Source organism: Trachypithecus francoisi, unplaced genomic scaffold (genome assembly GCF_009764315.1).
Source record: "Trachypithecus francoisi isolate TF-2019V2 unplaced genomic scaffold, Tfra_2.0 Lachesis_group5, whole genome shotgun sequence".
NCBI lineage: Eukaryota > Metazoa > Chordata > Mammalia > Primates > Cercopithecidae > Trachypithecus > Trachypithecus francoisi.
This window is the reverse complement of record NW_022681470.1, coordinates 30,740,297-30,757,718: the sequence shown is the minus strand read 5'-3', so window position 1 is coordinate 30,757,718 and position 17,422 is coordinate 30,740,297. Positions and strand designations below refer to the sequence as shown.

The 17,422-nt window shown below is 38.4% G+C and overlaps 1 protein-coding gene across 4 annotated transcripts in view; it reads left to right on the top strand.

Annotated features, from left to right (window-relative positions):
* The window catches only part of RC3H1 (ring finger and CCCH-type domains 1), a 95,012-nt gene that overhangs the window by 33,662 nt on the left and 43,928 nt on the right, over positions 1–17,422 (top strand). For all 4 annotated transcript variants that reach the window (XM_033199498.1, XM_033199500.1, XM_033199499.1 and 1 more), the window contains exons 3-7: positions 5,658–5,778; positions 6,608–6,847; positions 7,360–7,535; positions 11,725–11,925; positions 14,352–14,484. In XM_033199498.1, the coding sequence (XP_033055389.1) occupies positions 5,658–5,778; positions 6,608–6,847; positions 7,360–7,535; positions 11,725–11,925; positions 14,352–14,484 (871 nt within the window). The remainder of the gene's footprint in view (positions 1–5,657; positions 5,779–6,607; positions 6,848–7,359; positions 7,536–11,724; positions 11,926–14,351; positions 14,485–17,422) is intronic.

The following is a 17,422-nucleotide window of genomic DNA, read 5'->3' as shown; positions in this document are numbered from 1 at the left end:
GCAGTGGCTCATGTCTGTAATCCCAATAGTTTGGGAGGCCGAGGCTAGCAGATCTCTTGAGGCCAGGAGTTCCAAGACCAGCCTGGCCAACAAGGTGAAACCCTATCTCTACCCAAAAAAATACAAAAATTAGCCAGGCGTGAAGGTGCCCACCTGTAATCCTAGCTACTTAGGTGGCTGAGGCATGAGACTCGCTTGAACCCAGTAGGCGGAGGTTGCAGTGAGCTAAAATCACGCTACTGCCCTCCAACCTGGGTAACAGAGTGACTTTGTCAAAAAAAAAAAAAAAAGAAATGTAAAACTATATTTTGAAGACTACAGATCATTGTTTAAAAGAAACTTAAAACTTGAATAAACATTTACTCATATTAACTCAAAATGGATCAAAGGCTAAATATAAGAACTAAAACTACTAAACTCTTAGAAGAAAATATAGACGTAAGTCTTCATGACCATGGAGTAGGCAGTGGGTTTTTTTGAGATATGACACCAAAAAGCACAAGGAACAAAAGAAAAAGATTAGTTGAACTTCATCAAAATTAAAAACTGTGTTTCAAAGATATGAACAATTGGCCGGGCACAGTGGCTCACGTCTGTAATCCCAGCACTGTGGGAGGTCAAGATGGATGGATCGTTTGAGACCAGCCTAGGCAACATGGCAAAACCCCATCTCTACAGAAAATACAAAAAAAAAAAAAAATTGCTGGGTGTGGTGGCACATACCTGTAGTCCCACTTGTCTGTGAGGCTGAGGTGGGAGCATCACCTGAGCCTGATGACCCGATCGAGGCTGCAGTGAGCCTCCATCGCAGCACTACGCTCTAGCTTGGGCGACAGAGTGAGACCCTATCTCAAAAACAACAGCGACAACAAAAAACAAAGATACCAACAAGAAAGCAAAACGAACAACCCACAGAATGTGAGAAAACACTTGTAAAATCCTATTTCTGATAAAGATTTATGTGTAAAATATGTGAGGAACTGTTACAACTCAGTGATAAAAAGACAACCCAATTTTTAAAATGGACAAAGAGCTGAGCAATCACCTCGTCAAATAGATTATACAAATGGCAAATCAGCAAAATGAAAAGTAGCTGAGCAGTTTGTCTTAAGTAATTGCAAATTAAAGCAAGTGAGAAACCACTACACACAAATTAGAATGACGAAAATCCGGTCGGGCGCGGTGGCTCAAGCCTGTAATCCCAGCACTTTGGGAGGCCGAGACGGGCGGATCACGAGGTCAGGAGATCGAGACCATCCTGGCTAACATGGTGAAACCCCGTCTCTACTAAAAAATACAAAAAACTAGCCGGGCGACATGGCAGGCGCCTGTAGTCCCAGCTGCTTGGGAGGCTGAGGCAGGAGAATGGCGTAAAACCCAGGAGGCGGAGCTTGCAGTGAGCTGAGACCCGGCCACTGCACTCCAGCCTGGGCGGCAGAGCGAGACTCCGTCTCAAAAAAAAAAAAAAAAAAAAAAGAATGACGAAAATCCAAAACATTAGCAACACCAAATGCTGGTGAGGATATGGAGCAACAAAACCTCTCATCCTTTTGGAAATGAAAAATGGTATAGCCACTTTGCAAGACAGTTTGGCAGTTTCTTTATAAGCTTAACATAATAGGTATTTACCCAGTTAACTTGAAAATTTTATGTCTACACAGAAACCCACCCATGACTATTTATAACAACTTTATTCATGATTGCCAAAAAATGAGAGCACTTGAGATATCCTTTAATAGGTGAATGGATAAACAGTGGTATATCCATACAATGGAACATTGTATAAAATGAAGTAATAAAAAGACATAGCTGTCAAGTCACAAAAAGACATAGATACATCTCAATGTATATAACTGCTAAGTGAAAGATAGCAGTGTGAAAAGGCCACATACTGTATGATTCCAATTATGTGATATCTGTAAAAGGTAAAACCATAGCAACAATAGAAGTATCAGTAGTTGCCATGGATTTAGGAGTAGGGAGGGAGGATTGAATTGGTAAAACAGTATTTCTTAGGGCAGTAAAGCTGTTCTTTATGATTCTATAATTGTGGCTATATGACACTGAATTTGCAAAAACTGTAGAACTTTACAAAGATTATGGCAAACAATCTGAAGTATATGAAACAATTTCACTAAAGGGGTGGAAGAGAAAGAGGATTATGTAAGATTAAAGATGGAGGAAGATATTATCTATAAGCAGTGTACTCTAGTCTTTTCCCACAGGGGTACAAATTCTGATACTGCTGTATATATAATACATATTAGAATTGAACAGTTAAGTAAATGAATGGCAAATGGTTGGAGCCAGTTTACAGATAAGCAAGGAGGAAGAGGTTAGAATGATTCATGTGGTAATGGATTAGAGTTGGAGGCATCAATATGAACTCATTTTTAGCTTGATATGGATACAGATGGTTGCATACAGAAATAGATACGTGTATATCTCGGGTTATTACACTGACATATTTCCTTGCTCTGTCATCTAAGATGGCCTAGAAAGAACAGCACCCCAATAGCAATGTGCAAACATAGCATTCATATCTTGGTTTCTAATACCATTCTCCAATAAAGGGAACCAGAGTTCCTTGGAGAAATGGCTAATTCTAAGACTGAGACAGGAAATACACAAAATGAGTCTGGAGTAGCTTGTAGCACTGGAAAGTGTAGAGAAGTATTCAAAACACACACAGACACATACACAGAGTAATGGGGGCTATATCAAAGGCACACAGGAGCCAACTGAAAGAGCTCTCAGTGGCCAAAGCTAAAACAGTTTGAACAACAAAATAAATGGAATTGGATTATAACCCAGGTATAAGATAAATATCCTTGAGTCTACATGATAAAATTAAATGATTGAATAAATAAATGGAAGAAAGAAACAAATCTCCCATGCAGAATTCCAAATTAATTACATAAATATTCTGCTCTCAAGGATGGAGAGTGTGTGTGGGCTATGCGTAGTGACTCCTTTCAAAAAGTACAATTTGGAAGGTAGGAGATTATGGAACTTTATAGTGGAGAAACCTGGTAAACACTGACTAAACCAGCTGATCAAATTTAACATCAGCAGTAATAAGTCATGTTGGTGGTGTGTAGCTTTGATGTGCTGTGATAAAAATGGTAATTTTCCCCTATGATCTTCCAAAAATCCATAACCACAGTATACTCATGAGAAAAATGACAGATCCTAGATCCCAGTTTAGGGGCATTCTGCAACATACCAGACCAGTACTCCTCAAAACTGTCAAGGTCATTAAAACAAGGAAAGTCTGAGAAAGCTGTCCAAGCCAAGAGGAACTTAAAGAGACATGGAAGGGCCAGCGCAGTGGCTCACACCTGTAATCCCAGCGCTTTGGGAGGCTGAGTTGGGCAGATCACTTGAGGCCGGGAGTTGGAGACCAGCCTGGCCAACACAGTGAAATCCCGTCCTACTAAAAATACACAAAATTAGCTGGGCATGGTGGCGCATGCCTATAATCCCAGCTACTCGGGAGGCTGAGGCATGAGAATTTCTTGAACCTGGTAGGTGGAGGTTGCAGTGAGCCGAGATTATGCCACTGTACTCCAACCTGGGCGACAGAGTGAGACTTTGTCTCAACTTTAAAAAAAAAAAAAAAGGGAGAGACATGGAGGGAGAGAGGGAGGCCAAGGTGGGTGGAGGCCAGGAGTTTTGAGGCCAGTCTGGGCGATGTAGTGGGACCTCCATCTCTACAAAACAATACAAAATTAGCTGGGTGTGGTGGCATGTGCCTACAGTCCCAGCTACTCAGGAGTCTGAGGTGGGGGATCACTTGAACCTGGGAGGCAGAGGTTGCAGTGAGCCCAGATGCTGCCACTGCCCTCCAGCCTGAGTGACAGAGCAAGACTCTGTCTCTGAAGACTAACTGTAATACGGTATCCTGAATGGGATCCTGGAACTGAGAAAGAACATTAGTTGAAAACTAAGGATATCTGATTAACATATGGATTTTAATTGTTAATTATGAATATGTTTATATTGGCTCATTAATTTTAACAAATGTACCATACCAATGTAAGATGTTAATAATAGGGGAAACTGTTAGCCGGGCGTGGTTGCTTGCTCCTGTAGTCCCAGCTACTCAGGAGGCTGAGGCAGAAGAATCACTTGAACCCGGGAGGTGGAGGTTGCAGTGAGCCAAGATGGTGCCACTGCAGTCCAGCCTGGGTGACAGAGGGAGACTCCATCTCAAAAATAATAGTAGTAATAATAAGAGGGGAAACTGAATACAGGATAATGAGAATTCTGTGTACTATCTTTGTCACTTTTCTGTAAATCTAAAACTGTTCTACAAAATAAAGTTTACTAGGCAAAATGGGCAAAAGATCTGAATAGACATTCCTCCAGAGAAGATATACAAGTGGATAATAAGCATATGAAAGGATGGTCAACATCATTAGCTATCAGGGAAATACAAATCAAAACCGCAATGAAGTCGGAGGAAGATAGATGGGAAGAAGAGATAATTATCAAAGAATACCAAGCTTCAGTTAGACCAGATGAATACCTTTAGTGATCTGTTGCACAGAATAGTGACTGTAAATAGGAATACATTGTATGTTTCAAAATTGCTAAAAGAGTAGATTTTATTTAAAATCTACAAAAAAAATGTGAGGTGATGAATTTGTTAATTAACCTGCTTCAGTCATCTCATGTTGTAAACGTATCAATTAAAACGTCACGTTGTACCCCATAAATATATGCAATTATTATTAATTTAAAATAAAATTTAGAAAAACCACAATGAATTACTACTTTCCACCCAACAGGATAGCTATAATAAAAAAGATAATAATAAGTAGAAGAATTATCTTTCTACATTAAATGTAGAAGAATTGGAACCCGTATACACTCCTGGTAGGCATATAAAATGCTACTCTGCTTTTGGAAAATAGTTTGGCAGTTTTTCAAAAGGTTAAATACAGATTCCTAGGTATATACCAAAGAGAAACAAAAACTTTTGTCCACAAAAACTTGTACACAGATGTTCATAGCAGCATTATTCATAGTAGTCAAAAATAGAAACAACTCATATGTCTGTCAATTGATGATTGTATAAATAAAGTGTGGTATATTTATACAATGGAATGTTATTCAGTGATGAAAATGAAGTACTGATACAACCTGGAAGACCTTTGAAAACATTGTTAAGTGAAAGAAGCAAGTCAGAAAAGACTATATATTGTGTTGATTTTGCTTGTATGAAATGTCCAGAATAGGCAAATCCATAGAAAATAGATTATCTTTCCAAAGGTTGGTGGATGGTTGGGAAAAAATAAGGGGTAATTGTTAAAAGGGTACTGTGTTTCTTTTTGGGCTAATGAAAAGGTTCTAAAGTTCATTGTGGTTATGTTTGCACAACTGTGAATATACTGAAAACCATGGAATTGTATATACTTTAAACCAATCAGTTGTATGGTATGTGGATTATATCTTAATTAGGCTGTTAGAGAAACAAAACAAAGGAATGCAAAGATACGTGTTAATAGGAAAGCTCTTTTGAAAGAATTCAGTAAATTTAGTGGGTGTTTTGATGTTGCCAGTGTTAGCATTATGAGTCCATAAACTATACTAAATAAAACATTTAATTAATGAATCGAGCACTCATACAGATCTTTTCTTTTGGCCTCCAGGTCCCTGAGCAGCAACCTATTACTTTGTGTAGTGGGGTTGAAGACACAAAGCATTATGAGGAAGCTAAGAAATGTGTAGAAGAATTAGCATTGTACTTAAAACCGCTCAGCAGTGCTAGAGGTAAGTTTGTTTTTGTTTCTTACTTAGAGTAAAATTGCTTTTTTAAATACTCAGTACATAATCTATATAAGTCCTGAGGAATTCCCAAAAAACCTACTAGAGGTAAATTTGATGCAATTATCCGTACTAAGTAAATGTCTACTAAAGAAACTTGTTACCATAAAAAGTGTGAGCTATTAAGTGAATATTAATGAAATTTACCGATTGTAAACGAAACTCATTTTGTGCTAAATATCATTACACAAACCACAGCAAATAAAATAGTGAATTTTGAGTTTATGTGATGATGGAAACATTATTTGAATGATCATAAAAGCAAATGTAACTACTTACCTCAGAAGTGCTTTCCATCATTTGACAACTCTGAATGGTTTGCCTTCTATCCAGTTTTATATGCTATGCTATAGGCGGTATAATAAATATGGAAGTTACCATTACTGCACAGAAAGGGCTTGCAAATATTTAATTAGGAAAGTAAAATTAACCACTATGAAATAATATACCAGAACTCTTAGGACCTCAAGATTTAGATTTTAAACTAATTATCAATGTTGTCTAGTCCTTTTTTCTTTCTTCCTCTATGATTAAAATGAGTAATGGTATATTTAATGTCATAATGAATGTTAAATGCACATGAGATAACTCATGTATACATTTGTATACTTTAAAAATATATACATAAGTAAGCTTTACGTGTGTGGTTTTATTTGTTGTTTATTTTAAATACTGTAGTCTCTTCACTTACTCACAAGTTAACCCAACAGAAGAATTGCTCCTGGACTTTAAAATTGCATTTTGAACCTAGGAATAACTTCTTTCCTCTTTAAAGGAGTGGGTCTGAACAGCACTACTCAGAGTGTTCTGAGTCGCCCAATGCAGAGGAAGCTTGTGACTCTAGTCCACTGTCAACTAGTAGAAGAAGAAGGCAGGATTCGTGCCATGAGGGCAGCTCGATCTTTAGGTGAACGAACAGTTACAGAGCTCATTCTCCAGCACCAGAATCCTCAGCAACTTTCTTCCAATCTTTGGGCAGCAGTAAGGGCTAGAGGATGCCAGTTCCTTGGACCAGGTACATAATTAAGTTTTGGTATTTATTCTGCTGGTAGTTCTGAAATTATGATGTAGGAATTATAAGTGATGTACAAAGCCTAGTTCTTTGCAGTATTTTATTGTTACCAAGTAATGTCTTGTTTGATGTTCATGGCTTGGGCAATTCCACATAACTTAGTGGACTTACTAAGTGAACTTAAAACTTTTCTCTTAATGCCAAAAGTTGTTTCTTTTTTTAAGTTTTTAAATTTTTCCTTTTTTTCACACCTGTCGCAGGAAGTTCATTCATTTTGATAGAAGTTTTTCTTAAATATATTAATCACTTAATCCGTTTTCTTTATAAAATATATAGAAAATGTAGTACAAAATTGCCCACAAAAATGGTGTAAAAGTGTGTTGATGGTTAATCTTATTGTATTGCCAGTTAATTGAGTGCACAGCTGCAGAAATGATTAAATATTCCCCTTCTAATAAATGGATTTATCTTATCTATGTACTTGATAAATTTTGGTTTTGCCCAACTTTCCCTAGCAATGCAGGAGGAAGCTTTAAAGCTGGTTCTGTTGGCCTTAGAAGATGGTTCTGCTTTGTCAAGAAAAGTATTGGTTCTCTTTGTGGTGCAAAGGTTGGAGCCACGGTTTCCTCAAGCCTCTAAAACTAGCATTGGGCATGTTGTTCAGCTCCTTTATAGAGCCTCCTGTTTCAAGGTATGAACCTACATTAAAGCTCAGCTTGAAAGGAAGCATTGTTATTTCCCCAAACTTAAGTAGTAAAACTTTGAGTTTAATAAAGTTGCCTGTGTCTTTTCAGAAAATTTCAGCAATTTTTCTGTATTCTTTTAAAGAATGTAGATGGTGTCTTATTATAGTTAAATCCTATTATATTGAATTTTTGTATGTTCGATATTGAACAACATAGATCAAATCAAGGTTTATAGATTTTTGTATTCGAAGAGACTAAGAAACTTTGTCAATTTCTTACCAAGACTGTGCAGAATTGGTTTGAAGACAGAGTTATTGAAGCACAAATAAATTTTATTTATTTATTTTTATTTTTTTGAGACAAAGTCTTGCTGTTGCCCAGGCTGGAGTGTAGTGCACGATCTCTGCTTACTGCAGCCTCCACCTCCTGGGTTCAAGCGATTCTCCTGTCTCAGCCTCCCGAGTAGCTGGGATTACAGGTGCCCATCACCATGCCCGGCTAATTTTTGTATTTTTAGTAGAGACGGAGTTTCACCATGTTGGCCAGGCTGGTCTCGAACTCCTGACCTCAGGTGATCTGCACGCCTCAGCCTCCCAAAATGCTGGGATTACAAGCGTGAGCCAGCGTGCCCAGCCAAATAAATTTTATTCAGAGATTTTCTCCTAGTATAATTCCACATATACAATGAAGTTCCATTTGCCATTTCAGTTTATATGGTAATGCTGGACATAGTCTCTTATCCCAAATTGAATAAGCACTGCCTCAAACATTGCTGCTCACCATGTATCATTTATTGTTCTTCCAGTATTATTTTTCTGACTTTTTTTTTGAGATGCAGTCTTGCTGTCACCCAGTCTGCAGGGCAGTGGTGCAGTCTTGGCTAACTGCATCCTCTGCCTTCTGGGTAAAGCAGTTCTCCTGCTTCCAGCTTTCTAAGTAGCTGGGATTACAGGTGCCTGCCACCATACCTGGCTAAATTTTTTTTTTTAACTTTTAGTAAAGACAGGGTTTCACCATGTTGGCCAGGCTGGTCTTGAACTCCTGACCTCAGATGATCTGCCCACCTCGGTCTCCCAAAGTGCTGGGATTACAGGCATGACCCACCATACGCAGCCTATTTTCCTGACTTTTAAAAATCAAACTGTCTTGATTCTGACACAGCTTATAACCAGTACTTGAAAACCGTGTCTAAAAAAATTGTTAATTCATTCATGCTAGCTGTAAGGAAATCCATTCTCAGATCACCACATTCTTGTCATCTGACACTCATAAACTAAAAAAATGCCACATTAGCTATCCTACTAAATTCTGTTCTCTCATCCTTTGAGAAGGAGGAAATGGCTTACAAAATTAGCAGGAGAGCATATAGATTTCATTTAAACAAAATTTTTAAAGCTCTAGCTAAATGTTGGTCTTATTCTGTGTCTTTGTGGAGTCAGACTATATGTTGAAAATGGGCCTCTATTTTCTATAGGTACCTCTGAAGCTGTAAGAACCTCTAGCTAAAATTACTTTAACTGGTCCAGATTGTCTCTGAATAACTCACTCTTGTTGTAGCGGTTAGAGTAACATGATTTTACAGTGTAGTTCAGAATACATTCTGGAACGTCTGTCTGCTTCCATTGTTAATTGTTATCCATTAACAGCACCAGACAGATACAATATAGGAAGCTTTGGAAAGAAAACATTCAACCTTCCCCTGTAAAGAAGAATATGTGACTCAAGAAAACCCAGAATACCCATGAAGTGAACCTCTCTGAACTCTAAAGCATTAACAGGAATATGGCCAGGCGCAGTAGCTCACACCTGTATTTCCAGTTTGGGAGGCTGAGGTGGGCAGATCATTTGAGTTCGAGACCAACCTGGCCAACTTAGTGAAAAAACCTGTGTCTACTAAAAATAAAAAATAAAAAAAAATTAGCCAGTTGTGGTGGCACACACCTGTAATCCCAGCTACTGGGGAGGGTGAGGCAGGAGAATTGCTTGAACCCGGGAGACAGAGGTTACAGTGAGCCAAGATCGTGCCACTGCACTCTAGCCTGAGTGACAGAGCAAGACTCCACCTAAAAAAAAAAAATAGGAATAAAGAAAATTAGAAATTTGTAAAAATCTGCTTTTTCACTCAGGTCATGATTATTTTCCTTGCAGGAATATGTATCCATACAGCTATATTCTGGCTGTGTCCTTTTAGTGTCTCCTGTATTTCCATTGGAAAAGCCTTTTGAGCTGCAAGATAATTTGTTCTTAGTAGAATAAAGTTCTGAGACTTAGACATTTCATCTCTTGGAAATCCTTGATTGTTTTTAGTTAAAGATTGAGTGGTGAGAGCCAAGTTCAAGGAACCATTGTTACATATAGAAAGCATACTTTACATTTTAATGAGGTTCAGCATATATTGAGGGAGTGCTAAACATATGCATTTGGTCTTTTGACTTGCCTTTTAATAATGGCACAATATATTCAGTTTTTGTGACTATAGTTCTTGATTTTTTCTTCTTCTTCTTTTTTTTTTTGAGACGGAGTCTTGCTCTGTTGCCCGGACTGGAGTGCAGTGGCCGGATCTCAGCTCACTGCAAGCTCCGCCTTCCGGGTTTACGCCATTCTCCTGCCTCAGCCTCCGGAGTAGCTGGGACTACAGGCGCCCGCCACCTCGCCCGGCTAGTTTTTTTGTATTTTTAGTAGAGACGGGGTTTCACCGTGTTAGCCAGGATGGTCTCGATCTCCTGACCTCGTGATCCGCCCGTCTCGGCCTCCCAAAGTGCTGGGATGACAGGCTTGAGCCACCACGCCCGGCCAGTTCTTGATTTTTATCAATTTGGTCTTATATAGATGTTTCTAACGAAAAGTAAGTTAGACTTTCTTCCTTGTAATAAGAATAGAATACATTTATTTATTTACTTGTTTTTTGAGTGATAGAGTCTTGTCGTGTTGCCCAGGCTGGCCTTCAACTCTTGGGCTTAAGTAATCCTTCCGCTCAGCCTCAGTAGCTGGACTACAGGCACATGCCACCACTCACATTAATTTTATATCAGTGTGACTTAGAAGTCCTGATTACAATATTTTGTAGTTTCTTTGGTGAGAGGGAAAAAAACGGGAATTACATACAAGAAGAATATGAGTCCTTATGGCAATAAAAGGTTAACAAGGCAAAATGTGTTCTGAAATATATTAGGGTAGAGGTTATCTTAAGCTAGACTTAATTATTTTGCTTTGATTTGTTAAGCATTTGGCCTAAATCCAACTTGACTCAGAATGTAAGTTATTGGGGTGATACCAGTACACCTACCTCAACAAGAGAAGTCAATGACTTAATCCAGTGCTATAATGGTTAATAATATAATTTAATATATTGGCTGGCACATGCCAGGTGCTCAAAACGTGGTAGCTATTTTTATTACTAAATGATATTATTTAATCATAATCATTATGATTATTCTAGTCTAGCATCTCACACTTTACACTTTCTGGTAGTAGCCCATCCCACAAAACTCCATGGAGAATTAAGCCAAGTACAAATTAAATCATTTTTAGAATTAAACCAGCATCTGAAGCTCTGCAGTCATCAATCCCAGCTAGCTCATTGTCAGGCAAGCCCAAGAGTCATAATCCACATTTATGGAGAAGAAACATTGTTTTTCAGAATATGTAATCGTATTAGTGTTTTTTTCTTTTCAAAAATGCATATACACACATACACACCTTAAACTGCATGTGTATGTTGAAGTCTGTCAAATCATTGGATTTCATTCCAGCACATACAGATTGACTATACAAAAATCCAAAATCCAAAACTTTTTGAACACCAGCATGATGCTCACATGCTCATTGGAGCGTTTCGGATTTTCAGAGTAAGGATACTCAAGTGGTTTAATGCAGATATTCCAAAATTTGAAAAAATCTGAAATCTGATAACACTTCTGGCCCAGGCATTTTGGATAAGAGATTTTCAGCCTGTATTTATTCTTTCTGAAAGACCTATCGAGAAAATGTTGGCCTAAATCCAGCTTGACTCAGAATGGGATGTTAACAATATACCTACCTCAACAAGTTGAGGAGAAAATATTTTGCAGGCAAATGGTATATTCATTTAATCTTGTTGTTGCTGCTAAAATTGTTACGTTAAAAATTATGTGTTCCTATAAAGCATAAACTAATTTTTTTGACTTCATTATGAGATTATTTGTGTCTTATTAGGTCACCAAACGTGATGAAGACTCTTCTTTGATGCAGCTGAAAGAAGAATTTAGAACCTATGAAGCTCTGCGGCGAGAACATGACTCCCAGATAGTGCAGATTGCTATGGAAGCAGGCTTACGAATTGCACCAGACCAATGGTCCTCTTTACTTTATGGAGACCAGTCTCACAAATCTCATATGCAGTCCATTATTGACAAGGTAGAACCTTTTTTGTTCCTTACTTCTTAGACTAATCTTGGCCTTTTGGTAATTCATTTAACAAATGTATATTAAAGTGAATACTGTATAGCTTTTGTAAATTCTAGTTATAGCCAGTGTCATGTTATAACCAATCACATTATAATACCACTTTGTTCATATAAAGAGATGATTAGTTTATATTTTTAATTTTATTTATTTTGTATTTTATTTTATTTTTACTAGAATCACAGAGATGATTACCCACTCTAGAGACCACTCTACATTTAATTTAGAGAAATAGAGTCAAATAGTAAGAGTAACCTAAAAAAAAATAATGAACATTTACTAAAATCTTAGTATGTATCTAGTGGTTTTAAATAATTCATTTAATCCTCTCAACAGCCCTGTATTATCCATTTTAGATAAAGACAAAGGGAAGTTAATATGTTTTTCCAGCATCTCATAGATAGTAAATGACAGAAGTAGATTTGAACTTGGGCATTCTCACTGTAGAATACACTAACCTTTTACCAAGCTATTCCCCCCCGCCTTTTTTTTTCTATTTCTAAAGATAGAATCCCTTGAATGGGTAATACAGTGAGAATTGGGAAATATGTGTTTTAAACGCCTGGTGTAGGGTGGGCACAGTGGCTTATGCCTGTAATCTCAGCACTTTGAGAGGCCAAGGTAGGAGGATTGCTTGAGGCCAGAAGTTTGGGCACAACCTGGGAAACATTGGGACACTCATTGCTACCAAAAAAAAAAAAACCATAGCCAGGTGTGGTGGTAGGCACCTGTAGTCCCACCTAGTTGGGAGGCTGTGGTGGGAGAATCCTCGAGCTCAGGAGTTTGAGGGTGCAGTGAGCTATGTGAGACCCTGTCTCTTTAGGGGGGAGAAAAGGTGGTACATAATTTTTAGTTACAATGTAGGTTGTTTGCTCTGCCCTGTAAGTCTTCCCTGGATACCTTTAACCAGACTTTACCTGCAACTCTTAGGTTTGGACAGGAGCTTATATCTGAAGTTTTGCAACTGATTTATAATTTACAGAAATGCTTAGTAATGATCTATTAAAGGAGTACCTTTCTACCCCTGAAGAGAAACTTGGTTTGCTTTTTTCTTTTTTTTTTTTTGAGACGGAGTCTTGCTCTGTCACCCAGACTGGAGTGCAATGGCACTACCTCAGCTCATTGCAATCTCTGTCTCCCAGGTTCAAGCGATTCTCCTGCCTCAGCTTCCCAGGTAGCTGGGATTACAGGCACGTGCTACCACACCCAGCGGATTTTTTGTGTCTTTAGTGAAGATGGGGTTTCACCATGTTGGCCAGGCTGATCTCGAACTCCTGACCTCGTGATCTGCCCACCACAGCCTCCCAAAGTGCTAGGATTACAGGCGTGAGCCACTGTGCCTGGCCTGGCTTGCCTTTTATAAAGATTCTACAAGGTGGTTAATCTTCCTGTCTGAACTGAACTGTGTAACTAGGTGTATATCCTACAATAATTTTCTCACATCACCCGCAGTGCTTTAAATTTAATATCCAGAGACCTTTGTACAACAAACTGGTAAACTTTGCGGTGTATGTGATATTTCATAGAGCAACAGAACTTTCTGTAATCATGAAAATGTTCTGTGTATGCACTGTCCAATATGGTGATCACTAGTCACACATGGCTATTAAGCACTTGAAATGTGACTTTTGCAACTGATGAACTGAAATTTTTATTTTATTTAATTAACTTAAATTTAAATAACCACATATTGCTAAGGTTACCATATTGGATAATACAAAAGAGAATTTATTAAAAGTGATGAGAAAAGCACTAATTCTAGTAAATTAATGGAGAGAGAAACAGGAATTAACAATTCACAAAGATGACTCATCAATATATCTAACTGATGGGAGGCTGAATTGAGAGAGGTCTCACATTTGAAGAATGTGACAGCAGAGGCAATACAGTACACAGTGTGCCAAGCTCTGGATGCAGAGAAGTAAAGAATTTATTTAGGTAGCAAGTAATCTAATCTGCCCAAAGTGTAGGGTGTATGGGAAGATAAAAATTAAATTTAATAAATTGTAAAAATGATTGTAATAGGCCAGGCGCGGTGGCTCAAGCCTGTAATCCCAGCACTTTGGGAGGCCGAGACGGGCGGATCACGAGGTCAGGAGATCGAGACCATCCTGGCTAACACGGTGAAACCCCGTCTCTACTAAAAAAATACAAAAAATTAGCCGGGCGAGATGGCGGGCGCCTGTAGTCCCAGCTACTCGGGAGGCGGAGCTTGCAGTGAGCTGAGATCCGGCCACTGCACTCCAGCCTGGGCGACAGAGCCAGACTCCGTCTCAAAAAAAAAAAAAAAAAAAAAAAAAAATGATTGTAATATAAATAATCTTTATATTTATAAGATTATCCGACCTTTGGGAAAGTTAACATTTATCTTTTTTAAGTTGCAGACCCCAGCCTCTTTTGCACAGAGTGTTCAGGAACTAACAATTGCTCTCCAGCGGACTGGAGACCCAGCAAACTTGAACCGACTAAGACCCCATTTGGAGCTGTTAGCAAACATTGACCCTAGTCCAGGTAAACCCATGGGAAATTAATGGACCGTCTTATATGTGCCTTTCGTGCTGCTCAATGATTCTTTCATTATCTTTTGTTCTTCCTCTAGGGTTTCCCAAAGTAGTTACTCCAGATCTTTTTTTACAGTATTTTAAGTTTCCATTTTAAATATTTTCCCTCTTTATCTCAGGTTAGTTCACTTTAATATTTATTTAATACTTTTTACACTGTTGCTCATTTCATCAGGAAAATAGATCTCTCTGGGCTTCTTTATGTTTCTTCTTTCTCCCATCACAAAATTGTGTTGTATTTTACCATTCTTACCTCTTCCAAATCTCATTTTTCTCATTTTTTTCTGTATTATGTATCCTTAGTTGCATTTCCTTGATCCTGTTTTTGCCCTCTCCATGATATCTTGTTCCTTCAAGTATCCTCTCTTGTATATCTTTACTTAGGCTTTTTCTGCTCCTTCTTCTTAAGCTGAAAATGTATCCAACCTTCATTTTTTACCTTATACTTACATCTAAGATATTTTAACTTCTCTGTGTTTATTCCTACTACTGATCTGAAGCTCTCTTAATATTCGCTAGTAGGTTCCCAGTCTCTGATTCCAAAAACTTTGTCTTAGTCTTTAAATCACTCCCATTTGTTTTCAGCATTTGGATAATGTTGTTGAGCACTTTTTTGATATCTTTCTGTGATCTCATAGTTCTCTTCTGACCTGAGTGCTACTCCTGTCATATTTGTACCATGCTTTCCCCTCCTGCCCACTAAAGAGTAGGCAGGTTATGCTCTTGGGATTTTGTTTTCTCTACATGCTCTGATGGTGGTTATTCATTCTTAGCATCAGGTATTACTTTCGTGTAGAATACAGACTCCCAAGTATCTGTCACTATTATCTCTGCATCCATTCCAGATACATCTCCCAGTGCTTGCTGAGATTCTCCATCATCTCCTCTGAGTGCTTCAAAGCAAGCTCATCATTACTTGATACTTGCTCTTCCTCTAATGTTTCCTCTTTCTGATAATGACCTCATTCTCTGAGGTATGTAAGTTTAAAACCTTAATGTTTTGTCTTGCCTCATCTTTTCCTTTCACTCGTTCTACATACCATTTCATACAATAGGATTTATCTGTTCTTTCACAGTGTCCCTATATCCCCTGCTTATGATTACTTCCTTTGAGAGCCTCCTTTTCCCTGAGACTGAATGTCTTACAAGTTCCTCTACTACGAGTTCCTCCAATCCAGTCTACTTACTGCTATAAAAGAAATCACATCCCTGATCTTGCTTCCACACTCATAAATTTTCATTGTTTGTAGAATTGCTCGTGGAATAAGGTTTGACACTCATGACTATGGCATTCAGAGCCCTCTTAGTTTTTTATCAGCCTGCTTTTATAGATTTGCTCCCAAAATTGCTTAGTAAACCAGATCAGTGTTACTAGAATATATCGTGATTTTTTCCCCCCACTGCTGTGCTTTGATCATCCTGAGCAGTCAAAAGAGAACTTCCACAAGTTCCTAATCCATTTTTGACCCTGTCTCTCATCTACCTACCTCTTCATTTCTTGTTTTGGCACTCTCTTGAACTCAACTCCAGTCAGACATATATCTCCACTGCTCTATCCAAACTTATTTTGTCAAGGTCGTAAACTACTTCCATGTAGCTAATTCCAAAGGTTAGCTCTCAGTTCTTACTCTACTTGATTTAACAACATTTAACATTTTATTTATTTATTTATTTATTTATTTTTGGAGACACAGTTTCACTCTGTCCCCCAGGCTGGAGTGCAATGGCAAGATCTCGCTTCACTGCAACCTCTGCCTCCCAGGTTCAAGCAATTCTTGTCCCGTGTAGCTAGGATTACAGGCATGCACCACCACATCCAGCTAATTTGTTATCATTATTTATTTTTATTTGTAGTATCTTTAATAGAAACAGGGTTTCACCGTGTTGGCCAGGCTATTCTCAAACTCCTGACCTCAGGTGACCCGCCTGCCTCGGCCTCCCAAAGTGCTAGGATTACAGGCATGAGCCACCATGCCTGGCCATTGTTCTGTACTCTCTCTTCCTTGAAATGCTTTTTTCTTGGCTTCTAGGCTACTAATTCTCTTCTTACTTTATTGGACTCTCCTCAGCATCCTCTGCTTTCTCATCTCCATATCCTGTACTCTTTGGAGTGTTCTCCGTTTAATCCTATACCTGTTTCCTAGATAATCTTATCTATCTCATAGCTTCAAATATAATTTATATAACTCATAAATTTACTGTATTTTTATCAGTTTTGAGGTTCATAATTATTTCAGATCTTAGCGTTTCTGAAATTGGAATGCATTTGTGTGAAAACGTATTATAATTAACAATCTTTTTTCTTCTTTGGTGGCACGTAAAGTAATATGCATTACAATTGATAGTCTTTTAGAGTTTGAAATATATATCCAGCCCATGCCTTTTTCCTGAACTTGTATATAAAACTGCTTTCTCGGCCAGGTGCAGTGGCTCACGCCTGTAATCCCAGCACTTTGGGAGGCTGAGATGGGCAGATCACAAGGTCAAGAGATTGAGACCATCCTGGCCAACATGGTGAAACCCCATCTCTACTAAAAATACAAAAACTAGCTGGGCATGGTGGCGGCCCCCTGTAGTCCCAGCTGCTTGGGAGGCTGAGACAGGAGAATTGCTTGAACCCAGAAGGTGGAGGTTGCAGTGAGCCGAGATCATGCCACTGCACTCTAGCCTGATGACAGAGCAAGACTCCGTCAAAAAAAAAAAAAAAAAAAATGCTTTCTCAGCATCCATCATCTTATATCTGATAAGCATTTCAAACTGAATCTATCTAAAAATGAGCTCTTCCCTGCCATCCTGTTTGTGGCAACTCTATCCTTCCAGTTGCTTAGTCCAAAAATCTCAACTCTTCTTTCTCTCATAATGTATATCTGATCCGTTAGCAAATTCTG